We start from the raw sequence: 13,386 nt of genomic DNA on the forward strand, positions 1-13,386 counted from the left end.
CTGTCATGTCTCCTCCTGGTAGTATTTCAAGGTCAGTCTCAAGGGCACAGGATTGTACAGTCTGTCCATAAAGTATAGGATTGAGTGGTTTACCAAACAATATGTTATCCTTAACAGTAGCATTCTGTATCCATGCCTGCTGTGGTACATAAGCTACACTGCCCTATCATGAGATGAGTAGTTATTGTACAAAGATGCTGTTCACTTACTTTCATTACAACTTGTCCATTTAGTTTATCCATTTCACCTAACAGAGCTGATATCAAAGAGGATTTACCAGCACCAACGGGTCCTACCACAGCAACAAGTTCTCCTCCTTTAACTGACAAATCAATACTAATATAAAATAAATAAATAAGTAAATAAATAAATAACTGCTAACTTGTGTAGTGCTGGTCTTTCTGGTGTGTCCCATGTAAATGATCCACCAGTCACTGATACAGACTCCTCATCACCTGATAATCACATGACAATAATACAACCACACAGACACAGACACACACACACACACACACATACCAACAGCTGGTTCATCTCTCCTGTTAGTATTATTAGGATCAAGCTCTTCACTTTTAAGGTAACTAGACATACGCTTAACAGACACACTAGCCTAAGAAACAGAGAGAAAGAAATAAAAAAGAAGACAGGACAGCTAAACTAGTGTTTTAAAGTTGTCTTTACTTGTACTATATTAGGTATGAGGGTCGGTAGGACTGTGAAAGGGAATCTCAGTATATTAAAAAGTGCCAGAGCAACAAAAGCTCTCTCAGCAGTCAGCTGCTGATCAGGATTATGTCTATTAACAATGGAGTATGTTATAAATGTCACAAAAGTGACCTACACAATGCAATAGTTATTATAATCAAATTATATTCAAAAGCTTAAAACTTGCAGTAAATGGAGCACAGAGCCATGTAAATGATATGCTGGCATTGAAGAAAAATGACTTCCTTAAGACTTTGATTTCTCTTTTTCGTATTCTCATTATCTCCCTAATGAAAGGGGCTTCCCATGCATACAATTTGATAATCTACAATAAAATCATTCTATACAACAAATTTAATAAAAAGGAGAGACCTTGATTCCATTGAAAACTTCATTCAGTAGTTTCATCCTCCTGTCTTTCCTAGCCATCAACATGGCTTGAAACCTGCGGCTAACGTTTGCAATACAAACGTTAATGGGTACTAAGATAATAATCACGCCAAGGCCAGCAAATATTGAAAAACCCATCGTCAGGTAAAGGAATATCAGCGCTAGTACAATCTGCATTGGACCGGACCAAATTATGTGCAAATTATTAACTAAATCCATAAATCTTTGAGCGTCCACCGACATGAGAGTAACAATCTCCCCCACTGTTTTAGTCTGCCTAGACTTATTACTCAAACGTAGTGCCTGCATGAGAGGAAAAAAGTAAAGAAATTTATAGCAACAGTTGATTATAAATAAAATGCAGTATTACTTTTCTATAAATGGCTGCAATTAGTCCTCCTCTAATTCTCATGCCAACAGTATAGCAGCGATGGAAGTACTGATGAAGAAGGATTGACCGTAATTCAACAACAAGGAATAAAGCAACAGCATACAAGTATCCCTTCCATGCTGGCTGGGATTCATCAGAGACATACTCAATGATAAGTCTTAATAGAAATTACATATACATGTACATGTACATGCAATAGTAAAACGATCACTTACTTTAATATTTGAGGGCTAACAAATGAGAGGAGATCCTGTCCTAATTTGAATATCCCAGCCACAAAGAAAGTGAACCCGTAAGCTTTAACAATAGCCATTACAAGTGAAGGGTTTTTCTTTCTCCTAACTCTAACTTCATCAGTATCTTCTGTTTGTCCAACAAAATCCAAACTATATAAATACACACATTAAGCCCATCAGTGTTTGTACTAGTATACTTATCTTACCCAGCATTGTGTACTTGCTTGTCCCATTCTCTCTGAAACTTTGGTGCAACCACTTCAGACTTGTCATGTCCATTAAGATCATACAAATCATCATAGGACAATGCTCCACGGAATCCTTTCCATATCAACCTACACATAACACATACAGTAATATCTTTTTGTTCTTACACAGGCTATAACTTTTAGGATAATATTTTTGCTGGGGAATTGGCTATTTTTGGCAACTACATTTATCGGTAAAGTGATTATGCGTAAATAGTAGGCTTTACTAACGACACAGTGTACTACTAATCAAAAATTGGCCAATCACAAAATTGAGTTTTGTGTACCAGGTGCCTTCATATCATGGACTCCCATCCACATATCATTATCATCAAAACGTAATATTATTGATACTTGCCATACCTATTTAGCCACCACCAGGTAATGAGAGAGAAGAAAGGTGCTGACTCTTCTGGACATGGCTTACGCTAGTAATAAAATAAGACTAATGATAAATGACTCCTTTCAGTTGTCGAATTTTCTAATTAAACCAAAGCAATATTGCTTTGATTCAAAGCAGTCTCATTAAATTATTTTATTCTCCTCTGCTCACTTCACTGTCTGAGAGTCTGTTATAAAAATCTTGCATCTTTTCTGGTATAAAGGACAGTATCATTTGAATTACTATTATTATATATTGGACTATAAAGAATGAGAAACCAACTCTATCAGTAGGTACACCATTCTATAGTAAGAGAGGTGATCCATTAGAGAATGAGATACATTGACATACATTATCTTCAGCTGTCAGTACTAATGTTCTCAGTTTAACTGATCCATAAGCAACTAAACATATCCACAGTATAATAAGAAGACCTGATGATCTCACTCCTCTCTTTCTATGAAAACCAACCAACACACCAACCCAAACCTATGCATGTATTATAATGAACAATAATACAGTGACACATTATCACTTACCATAGTAATTGATAGCAGTACTGGAGATATGAAGAGATAGTACGAGACTCTATCATCTCTTATTGTCTTTGCAGTGTAATACAATAGACTACATGATAATGGCAATCCTAACAGACAGCATAGTATCTACAATAAAAGTAACAGTTACAATAATTATAATAAAAATATTTTCTTTGACAACAAAACACCATAAAATCTGCTTCAAAACATACTATCTTTGATATATTGAGCCGGTTGAATGGTAGCTGAGGGATATTCTTGTCAGTAAATATGAAAGTGATGATTGCCAACAGCCAAAACGATACGCATATTCCAGTCAGTATTACAGTGTCTTGGAAACACAGTGTCAGATCAACACTGTCATGGTTACCATTGCCAATAGCTCTCTAAGGAGAATATGAGAATGACTGGAAGCCATAATGCACAAATCTTACCGAAAGATTTGACTCTGGATAGCAAAGGTTGTTCAAACACTCCATGCTATGCTATGGTCGGATGGGTGTGGTTTATCACTCCGCCTATGGGAGGAGCTAAAATTTATCTAGGTCACGCCCTCATTCATTAAAAGTAAAAATGGCGGCAAAGACCAAAAGCATACTTAGCGATGATTCTCCATCTCCGAAAAGATCAAAGCTTCATACCGAAGGAGAGGCCCACCAACAGCAACCAAAGCCTTTAGGGAAGATATCTGACTTCGTTGTTTCTCGTTTGGAAGATTTTTACAAGCCCAACCCACCTTTTCGCCTCCCAGTGGAAATTGGTTCTTTCTCTTTCGACAGAAAAGGAGATCTGACACTAGACAGGAGTGGACTGAAGTACTTGACACAGCCGGGGAAACTTGGTTTTGATTTGAAAGTTGGTTACGATTCGTTTCAGCCCAAGTTGAACCAAACTCCTGACCTAACTGTTATTTTAAACTGGATCTCTCACAACTGGAATTGTTTTCTTCCAAAAATGAAAGGACAGTCTTCGCTTGACGGTAAACCACCTGAAGATCTCAACGGATCTGCTCCGATTGTTCAGACGGCAAATCAATCTTCTGTAACCACAAGGTAATTAGAAAAATTTGATTAAAAAAAATTAATAATAATTGTGTTTAGTTTTCATTCACGACCTGATAATCTTTTAACCGACTTCATTTGTTGGCGTGGACTTATGACTAAACTACTCTGCACTCCATATAATAAGGTAATCAGCATAAAAATGTAATTATTTAATTATTGCAATGACTGCAATAATATAATTAAGCAATAATTACATGAAATTAGCATTATTAATTCCTTTTTTCAGTCCGAGCCCTGGAAGATGATTGCAACTCGTCATAACGATACCATATATCTCCGTGAACTTGAGACACCAGAAAAGGCTGAGAAAGAAGCAAACATGAGTTTGGCTGAGAAACAAATGTGCTACTGGGGATTGAAGTTTGAAGATTACATGACAAGAAAAGGTCTCGTCGTGAATATTTTATCATCCTTTCTACTTTATTTTGCCTCCTCCATCTTCCATTGTCCTCCTCTCTCTGTCTTTAGATCCCAAAGTTCCACCTCCTTCCCAACAGCAAGACAAATCAGGTACCATCAATCCACTGGAAGCTTTCTGCTGTGTAGTAAGGACTCGACTAAACACTCATTCACTAGTGATGGTTGGAGAAGTGGACTGCATTGACCCGGTTACTAATATTTAATTTATCATTAGTGAGTGATTATTATGATTATAGGCATCAAGAGAGAAAGTGCCTCAGAGCTATGTCGAACTGAAAACAAGTCGTGTTATTTATACGGACAGAAACAAGGCCAGTTTTAAAAGGTATCAAATGTATAAACACTTCATTATAACATGGTTTCTGTTGCAATATGTAGGCACAAATTAATGAAATGGTGGGCACAGTCCTTCCTCGTTGGTATCCCAAAGATAGTCTGTGGCTTTCGGGACAATGAGGGCATCGTCCAACACATACAACAATTCAAAACGGTGGACATACCCAGGGAATCACAGGTTAAAGAATTACAAGCTGTAATAGGCTGAATGGCTTGGATTTGACCATGCTGTTGTATTAGCGTTGCTTTTTCCTTTTTCTCTCAGAGTGATTTAAGTTTATGGCAAGGGAACGTTTGTCTTAATTTTCTTGACGAGCTCTTGAAGTGGATCAAAGAAACTGTCGTAAAAGATGATTCACAGTATGCAGGAATAATTATATCTTTTCAAACAGTCTCATATTCTTTTTGATTAGAACGCTCTATCTCATTGAATGGAATCATCCTTATACACACATCTCTGCAACTTGTAGGTCTACTACGCCAGACTTGTTTGTGCTACCAGACTGGTATATAAACAAACTCTCTCCTCCATTGGTTGATCCTTCCTCTCAGTCTCCATCCTCTGTCTCCTCTCCTATGTAATATTTTTTAAAAATAAGATAATTTTTACTTAAGAAGTAGGTGTGTTTGAAGCTACAGCAAAGGGGAGGGCCTTGAGTAATGGGGAATGAACAATCAAAGGAAAAGGAGAAACATGTTTTTTCGACACATGAGTTAGTATTTAACCAGTTAAATGAGGCTCCAGTCTATTGCTTCGATCAGAATGTGTCCAGTGAGGGTCTGGCTTTCTCTCATAGTAATTTAAAAGTAAGGTTTCCCTCAAGACAAGATCAGTTCCAAGTGGCCTATCTGAATGCATATCTTCAGCTTGGACACGTTGATCAGACTCTGTCAGTTAGAGCCAGACTGGAGGATAGTGTTGGTAGCATTGCTGTCATTGGGTTTGGTGAGTCAAATACTCGTTCACATTCTGACCTGTATCTTTTTGATGTGACTCAGCGAAAGGTTTACCTTTGTGGAGATGAGGTTCCAAATGTCCGTCTTCCAGTCTGTGGCGATGGAGACATTATTCAATTTCAAGTTGACATTGGACGAGGTCGTCTGAGCTATCAGATAATTAACAGTGCATCATCTAAACAAGAGTCGGCTACAGCTGGTGATAGATCATTAGTTACATTTAAATTTGATTCTGCTGACCTGCCTCACAGTGTTCGTCCATTATTTGGAATGCGTTCAACTAGTGTCACTGAGCCGTCATTCCATGTACTTGAAGTTTCTAGGGAACTAAGTCTTACCGACAAAGCTTTGTTTGATAAGGAATCAATCTATGGTCCAGTAACACTCTCAAATGATTGCTTAAACATCTCACGTCAAGATATTAAAAGCAACTGTTGCGCTTTAATAGACAAAGTGCTGAGGGAAGGAACTCACAGATGGAAAATTAGAATATTAAAAGATGTCGGGGCCTCTACCTGCCTTGGAATAGCAAAACATCCATTTTATGTCCCTAACATGTACGGGATGAGTTCACAGCATATGTATCTACACAGTCAGCTAATGGTGTGGCGGTCCTATGGTGGATCGCTCTACTCTTCTGGATCCAAGCTAAGTCACGAGTTGCGGCCACTTGACTATGATGATAAGCCAGTTACTGTTGAGTTCTTGTTGGATTTAACTGCTGGAACGCTTGAGATTATACGTGAAGGAGTATCCCTGGGGATCGCTTTCAAAGGAATAAAGCCACCAGTTCAACCAGTCGTTGTTTTTTATGCAGGCTGTGAGAAAGAAGTCCAGCTGGTCAGCTTTCATTCTAATGCGCCCTCAGGGAATAATGATGACCCAATATTGCTTAAACAATCAGGGAGTAAGAGGAGTAGTGATAGAGTAACGAAAAAGCATAAGAAGAGAATATCCTATGCATTTGATAGGAGTATGACTTATGGGAGCCTCCTGATCTCACCTGATGGAATGACAGTAGAGAGAAGACAGTCACACATTGGTAATGCATACTGCCTCATCAATCAAACCTGCAGTACTGGAGTATACAACTGGTCTTTTAAAATCAATGAAGATCAAGGTGCTAGTATATGCTTGGGTATAACAACAGAGCCAGTTGAGGTCACAAATGATGCAATATATGAGTCTAAAAGCATGTATCTGTATCGCTCATACATGGGTAAACTCTATTACAATGGGAGGGAGCTAAGGAAAGAATTTGAAGAGTTTTGGATGCCTGGCACTATAGTTGAGCTAATCTTGGACTTGGTAAATGGCGTCTTGCAGATTCTTGTGAATGGAATCAATCAAGGAGTATGTTTTGGTAATTTGGAAGCAAAGGCTTACAGACCAATTGTTTGTTTCTATGCGGCCATGCCCAAGTCCATAACTCTTTTAAAATTTGAACATTTTCCTTCAGAGCCCAAAGCTATGTTTGTACCAAATAATTTAAATCAAGGGATGCCCTTTCAAAGCAATGGTTTGAGTGAAGATATAGAAAAAGGAATTCAAAGGACAGACAGGTGTATGGTGTGTAGTGCTATCGATGGCAATGTTGTTATCTTACCGTGTAAGCATGCGGTATATTGTGCAGCTCATGCTGTAGTTGGAGAATATTGTATTGTATGCGAAAGACGTATAGAAAGCATAGTGAATGTTTTTTAGTAAAAATAATGTAATGTAATGTGCTATATTTATCTGAGATAATGATAATAACCAAAAGTTAATGAAAAGTTAATTGAATAATTAAATCAGCAACGTCACGTCACGTGATCTTAGCCCCACAGTAAAGATGGCATTTTTTGGTTTTGGTCCTTTCTCGACAGAAATAGGGTCACTGATCGGTAAGGAATCAATAGAGACTCCTTATATTGTATTTTAATTTTAGAGCAAGCGACAGACAACTCTGCTTCGGCCGGAAATATAGCCCTCCATCTTCAAATCTGTGACGCTATCAACTCTTTCGAGACAGGGTAGGCATTGTTGTTTTATTGTTGTGACTCTGATATCCGTACACAGTCCTAAAGATGCTGTGGCTGCCATTAGAAAGCGATTAACTGGAAGCATGAAGAACTTTCATATCATAAACCTAACCCTGACCGTAAGTATTTATGCAAAGCTCCTCCTCTTACTCCTCCCTCTTTTGCCAGGTACTGGAAACCTGTGTCAAGAACTGTGGTCCTATGTTTCATGGAAGAATAGCTACTAAAGAATTTCTAAAGGACCTTACGAATGTTATACAACCCAAAGTATTATTTTTGTCTTGTTTATATTTCCCTTTCTGTTTCCTTTTAAATGCTGTTTCACCTCCTTTCTTCATCCCTCCCCCTCTCTCTCTCTTTTGATAGAATAATCCTCCTACCATAGTACGAGAGCGTATATTAGGACTAATACAGTATTGGGCAGATGCCTTTAAAGCTAATCCAGAGCTAGCAGCTGTCAATGAAGTGTATCAACAATTGAAAAACGATGGTGTTGAATTCCCACCTCTGGACTTGGACACGTTTGCTCCAATCAGCACGCCTTTTAGGGTAAAGAAACCACACCCATCAACAACCACACCCACTCAATTAGTGCACATGATAACGATGTTTATAAACCAAATAAACATTACTTAATATTTACTATATTTTATGTTTATGTGTTTGTAAAAGCATCACCATGTGTAGCTCTTTATTAGTAACTACATTTTATACTTTATTGTCTGCTTTTATAGCCAGAAGGTGGTTCACAGCAAGTGCAAGAGGTTTGATAAAATGATTTTTTTTGATAAAATCATCTTCCATTTTACTCTCTTTTTAGAGACCGTCTCAACAGCAACCATCATCGTCTCATCAGGTTGTGGGTGGGGCCAGTCCTAGAGGGGGCGGGAGACCTATTAGAAGTCTTAAACCCGAACAAATTGCAAAATTATTGTCAGAACTTGATGTAGTGAGAAGGTAAGAGAAAGACTATTCTGTTTTACATGTACATTTGACCTCTCTCTCTCTCTCTTTCTCTCTCTTCCTTTTTTTTATCTCTTCTATTGATAGAAATCTTGATGTAATGAATGAGATATTGGTAGAGAATGAGCCAGGCAAAGAGTCAGAAGATGATTATAGTTTGATGCAAGAGCTAAACACTACAATGAGATCAATGCAGGAAAGAGTGACAATACTAATAGGAAGGGTGCAAGATGAGATAGTGATGGGTGAGGTTTTGTTGTTGTTTATTGTTATTGTATTGTTGTTTATTGTTATCGTGTTGTTTTTTTAGAGAGTTTGCTACAGATTAATGATGAGCTGAATGGTTGTTTCACACGGTACGACCGTCACATGAAGAATAGGAAGGCAGCGGCTGCTAATGTAAGCGGAAACGAAACGAGTTTCACTGATCCAGTGATTGACTTGCCTCCTCCAATGGTAAGGGAGTATTATATATGTACTATACTACTGTATATTCATAATTATTAATGTACTGATATTCTCTACTCTAGGATTCTACTGCTCCTTCAATTAGCTACCCTTCATTAGATGATGAACCTCCTCCCCAGTATGAGAAGGAAGATTCGTCAAGAGGAGGTGGTGATGAAGCTGTTGGTCAACTCATTGATCTGGGGATTGATTTGAGTGCTCCTCCTCCTCCTCCCTCTACTGCTGGTGGTGGTAATGATATAGTACAACAATTGGCACAAATAGGTAAATCCATTGACACTTTGTGTGAACACTCTTTAGTGCTGTATATCCAGAGCTATTGGTAGGAGTTATACTTGCATTTCTTGCAGTGTTTTTAACACTTACCCTTATAGTACAGGGTATTTTGTCAAAAATGGCTAGGAAAGAATTCTTCGTTTTTATAATTTTTTTCTGATGCATATACACGTTCTTATGTTGTGTAGAAAGTTTGAGTTGATTATGATCAAAATTGAATTTTTAAATAGGTATAACTTCTGATCCTGCACCCTCGATGGGTGGAGTAGGGGGAGGTACTTCTAGTAATCTTCTCTCCTCGGGCCAAAACGATTTTGACATGTTTGCACACAGTCGACTGGCATACAGTAACACTAGTGAGGGATCCACATATGAAGATAATAGACAGGAGCAAGGGACATCTTTAACTTCTGCACTTCTACGTCAGCCACAACCTGAACCAATACCTGCTAATCAGTAAGGAGAAAGAGAGAGAGAGAGAAGGAGACCTCTTTATTCTGGGGAGGAGCAATACTACCTCTCCTTGTGGGTGTCCTTAATATTATAAAGGCATACTGTGTCTTCTTTTAAATTCTCCATAGATATGAAAATCTATCAGAATGGGTAGGAGCTACAAGTAATGACACACAGCAGTCAACCCAACAAGATCAAGCAACCAGTGCTGGTAATAATAATCACAATATGATCACATTATGATCCTATTTATTCTTTTTTAATGTATAGAGTTTGATCAGTTTTTAGCTGACAGGGCAGGTAAGGGCAGTAAGCACAGACCACAGATGCAGAAACACGAAGAACTAAATGACGAATTGTTCCAGCTGTAAAATAAAATTAAATATTAATGATTATATTGGACTCTACATATTTTAGTTAGCTTCAGCGTTTGCCGCCTTTAATTTGTCTCTCTTTCCTTTTCCCCTCTCTTCCTCTCAATGTGTGAACTATTTCATTATCTGTTGTTTATAGTTATTAATGTTGTTGCTCTTTGTTTTCTTAAAATCAATAACTATATCACACACAAAATTTCTTATAAACACTAATAACTATTAATAATTGTTGCTATTGTTATCATTATTGTTTGTTTCACACAATTTTACATTAAAAAAAAACAATCAAATTTTAGCAGACGTTGAACACACGATAAGGAATGCTTCAAAAGATGAGAGAGAGAGAGAGGAGCTTTTTATTGCGGCCATTTTGATGCAGCAGCACACTTTGGATCAATAGTGAATTCCTACATACAATGAATGACAATGACATCATGTGACTATCACGTGACAGTCATACTTTGATTTCCTTTTCATCTACTATCACACAATTGCCTTCATGCCAATTCTTCTTACAAACACAACAGTAAGCTTGCTAAAGGAAGGAAGCAAGAGAGAATACATTAGAATACAATGCACGTATATGAATGTATATATGTTTTGCATATGCATAATGTATCTATGTACATATAAGGTATGTTTAAGTATTACGTACTTGACATTTAAAGCACGAGACTTTCTTCCTCATCTGAGGAGGAGGGGGAGGAGGAGGAGGCCCTTGAAACAACTTTTTAAAGAGCATCCAAGCACCTTAAGAAGGAGAGACACAAGTACATCATAACCTTTAGCTATCCATTACTTACTTCCAGTAACAACAGGAGCAGGAGTAGATGCAGAGGCTGGTTGGGTTACTTCTGTGTCCGTCCCTCGTGACACATCAACTTCAAACTTGCAATTGCTATTAGTGCAAATAATATTGTCACCAGGGGGGGCCCACTGTTCAAAGGCCAAGTCACTAAATGCATTGTACTAGAGTGGAGGGAGGAAGATGAGTCAAAGAGAAGGGTCACTCTAACTTACGAACGATTTTCCGTCAGTAGTTTTCTCGACAATACGGAAATGATGAGGATCAGAAATAGGAGTATCAAGACAATCAGCATCTATTAAGTCACAATAATAAGTGTTGATTATGTACTTGTATAAAAATATATCTATCGCTACCTGTTCCTGGGCAATGTATAGAGAAGCCTGCCTGCCCAAAATTTTTGAATTTGTTCCTGTCCAGCATGATGGTGCAGTAGTAATGGAAGCAGTTGAAGCAAATTGTGTGCTTGCTATTGCACGAGAACAGGAATACAACCATACTGTATACAGAGACACACAGAAAGGAAACTAGTTATTCTATTGCTCTATGTCTGCTGGTTCACTTACTCTTTTTTCTCACATTTCATGCAGGGTAATTGATGAATGTTAGTTCGTAATTGCCTTAGAAAAGGTGCTTGATTATCACCAGGACAAGCTTTACACACATACGTTATAACAGGCTAAATTAAGAGAAGCAGTCATGATTAGAAGAAAAAGAGAGAGAGGGATTACATGTCCTTTTCCTTTACAAGAAGGATTCGCACAAGTTCCTTCTGCCTTTAAAACACTCTCATCATCAAAATAGTCAATGTCACCTTCAAGAATAAAGGTTTCCTAATGTGACAGAGCAAGAAGTTCAAGTTAGATTCCATCATATTTTACCTGGTTACACCCGGCACATCTAAAAATTGGTTTTACTTCACAAGTAGAGCCACAACTCTTACAGTAACCATACTTATTATCTAGAGTGTATGTAAAAGAATTTCACAATAACTATTTGATGCATTAAAGATTTACCTTCTACAGCATTGTTTGCCCCTTTAAGATCAAGCTGGATCTGCGATGCAGTCTTTATCTGAAGCTCAGTTGCTGGTTGAAGAAAAAACACCGTAGCCGACTTTGATATAAAGACAGCCTAAAAAAGAATAAAGTAAAAAGTACTAGTTCCTTTTCTTTGTTTAATTTCATGTTTATTTGCTCTATAAAAGGGAGCTTTTTAAGTATTAAAGATGGCTTTTGCTGGAAGGCAATTTTTTTAACAACTTGTTCATGCTTCATGAGGTGTAAATTAAGGTGTAAACAAGTAGCTTGTAATTAATATTTGAGAGAGAAAGAGAGACAAACTTACTTCAGCTGTAGCATCTCCAGGAAGTGGCTTCCCTTCGTGTAACAGCAAGAAATGTCTGCCTTGTGGCTCTTCATTCAGCTCTTTTAGCGCTTTGGCTATTATAGCGTTTAGTTTAGTCTTCTTATCAACGTGCAAGGTTGCCCTCTGCTTCCCAAACTGTATGTTAATGCCTATCGGGCCACTGGCAGTCGCCATCTTTGCGAAAAAGCATCAGCAGGAGAGAAAAGGGCACAAAAACATGCACGGCAATTATGGCCGATCAGTCCCCACCCATACATTTATGAATATTAACTACTTTTAACAATAACCCTATCTTTATTAAAAATAGTATAATAATTAGATCTACTGTTGATTTTATTGCTATGTATTAAATTTTTTAAATACAATAGATGGTTCGTGTGGTTCTGGAATTATGTTGATAAGGCGTCTATATGGCCTCATTTTCCCTCTCCAGGCTCTGATCTTCCCTGGATTGAATGGCTCCCTAGTAAACTGCACTACTCCTTTCTCTAGAGCAAAGAGAGTGTGATCCCGGCCTAATCCAACCTACATGAACATGCACATGTACAAGAAAATGGAATATTTTTGTTCATAAGATAAACCAAGAGACCATTACATTAATTGATAATCCCTTACATTGCTTCCTGGATGATACGGTGTCCCTCTTTGCTTCACCAATATGCAACCTGGATAAACCTTTTGACCTGCATCGCCCCACACAATCATTAGAATCATTAATATTGATATTAATTTTTCATAATTAATTTAGATCAAGATATATATGATTATACATATACCATTTCCACATTTGAGTCCCAGTCTTCTTCCAATTGTGTTATTCTTCTTATTGCCAGAGCTACCAGATCCTTTTTTGCTGGCCCATCTGACGCTAGAAAGAGGCAGTAGAGATGAGAGACCACCAAAAGGCACAAAATATGACCGACAACCAGCAAGTAAAGCAGCCATTTTGAGACACCACGTGGGTGGGCGTGGTTTATTTGAATAATTTCG

At 37.8% G+C, this 13,386-nt stretch overlaps 4 protein-coding genes and 1 pseudogene across 4 annotated transcripts; 2 read left to right on the plus strand and 3 right to left on the minus strand.

Moving 5' to 3' along the window:
- LOC100640019 (multidrug resistance-associated protein 1-like) overlaps positions 1-3,388 on the minus strand; it is an 8,447-nt pseudogene extending 5,059 nt beyond the window's left edge.
- A 32-nt stretch (positions 3,389-3,420) lies between these two features.
- On the plus strand, positions 3,421-5,331 carry LOC100640146 (decapping and exoribonuclease protein-like). The gene is made up of 8 exons (XM_011406687.2): positions 3,421-3,943; positions 3,992-4,079; positions 4,182-4,341; positions 4,424-4,563; positions 4,612-4,700; positions 4,754-4,889; positions 4,977-5,071; positions 5,125-5,331. The coding sequence occupies exons 1-8, from the start codon at positions 3,465-3,467 to the stop codon at positions 5,291-5,293; spliced, it is 1,356 nt and encodes a 451-aa protein (XP_011404989.1). The 5' UTR covers positions 3,421-3,464; the 3' UTR covers positions 5,294-5,331.
- A 2,134-nt stretch (positions 5,332-7,465) lies between these two features.
- Positions 7,466-10,419, plus strand: LOC100640271 (TOM1-like protein 2). The gene is made up of 13 exons (XM_019997865.1): positions 7,466-7,551; positions 7,596-7,680; positions 7,727-7,808; positions 7,858-7,956; positions 8,056-8,238; positions 8,424-8,453; positions 8,510-8,646; positions 8,740-8,897; positions 8,963-9,108; positions 9,183-9,384; positions 9,627-9,852; positions 9,978-10,060; positions 10,120-10,419. Exons 1-13 carry the CDS (start codon positions 7,500-7,502, stop codon positions 10,218-10,220), a joined length of 1,584 nt encoding a protein of 527 aa, XP_019853424.1. The 5' UTR covers positions 7,466-7,499; the 3' UTR covers positions 10,221-10,419.
- Positions 10,400-12,645, minus strand: LOC109582858 (E3 ubiquitin-protein ligase parkin-like). The gene is made up of 11 exons (XM_019997882.1): positions 12,376-12,645; positions 12,045-12,162; positions 11,910-11,989; positions 11,760-11,861; positions 11,595-11,707; positions 11,385-11,527; positions 11,244-11,323; positions 11,027-11,192; positions 10,879-10,973; positions 10,684-10,758; positions 10,400-10,630 (listed from the first exon to the last, which is right to left on the minus strand). The coding sequence occupies exons 1-11, from the start codon at positions 12,568-12,570 to the stop codon at positions 10,580-10,582; spliced, it is 1,218 nt and encodes a 405-aa protein (XP_019853441.1). The 5' UTR covers positions 12,571-12,645; the 3' UTR covers positions 10,400-10,579.
- A 22-nt stretch (positions 12,646-12,667) lies between these two features.
- On the minus strand, positions 12,668-13,374 carry LOC100637904 (50S ribosomal protein L27-like). The gene is made up of 3 exons (XM_003382752.2): positions 13,173-13,374; positions 13,012-13,079; positions 12,668-12,921 (listed from the first exon to the last, which is right to left on the minus strand). The coding sequence occupies exons 1-3, from the start codon at positions 13,339-13,341 to the stop codon at positions 12,736-12,738; spliced, it is 423 nt and encodes a 140-aa protein (XP_003382800.1). The 5' UTR covers positions 13,342-13,374; the 3' UTR covers positions 12,668-12,735.
- Positions 13,375-13,386: the final 12 nt, after the last annotated feature.

The sequence above is a fragment of the Amphimedon queenslandica genome, unplaced genomic scaffold, assembly GCF_000090795.2.
Source record: "Amphimedon queenslandica unplaced genomic scaffold, v1.1 AMPQUscaffold_13519, whole genome shotgun sequence".
In the NCBI taxonomy this organism is placed as follows: Eukaryota; Metazoa; Porifera; class Demospongiae; order Haplosclerida; family Niphatidae; genus Amphimedon; species Amphimedon queenslandica.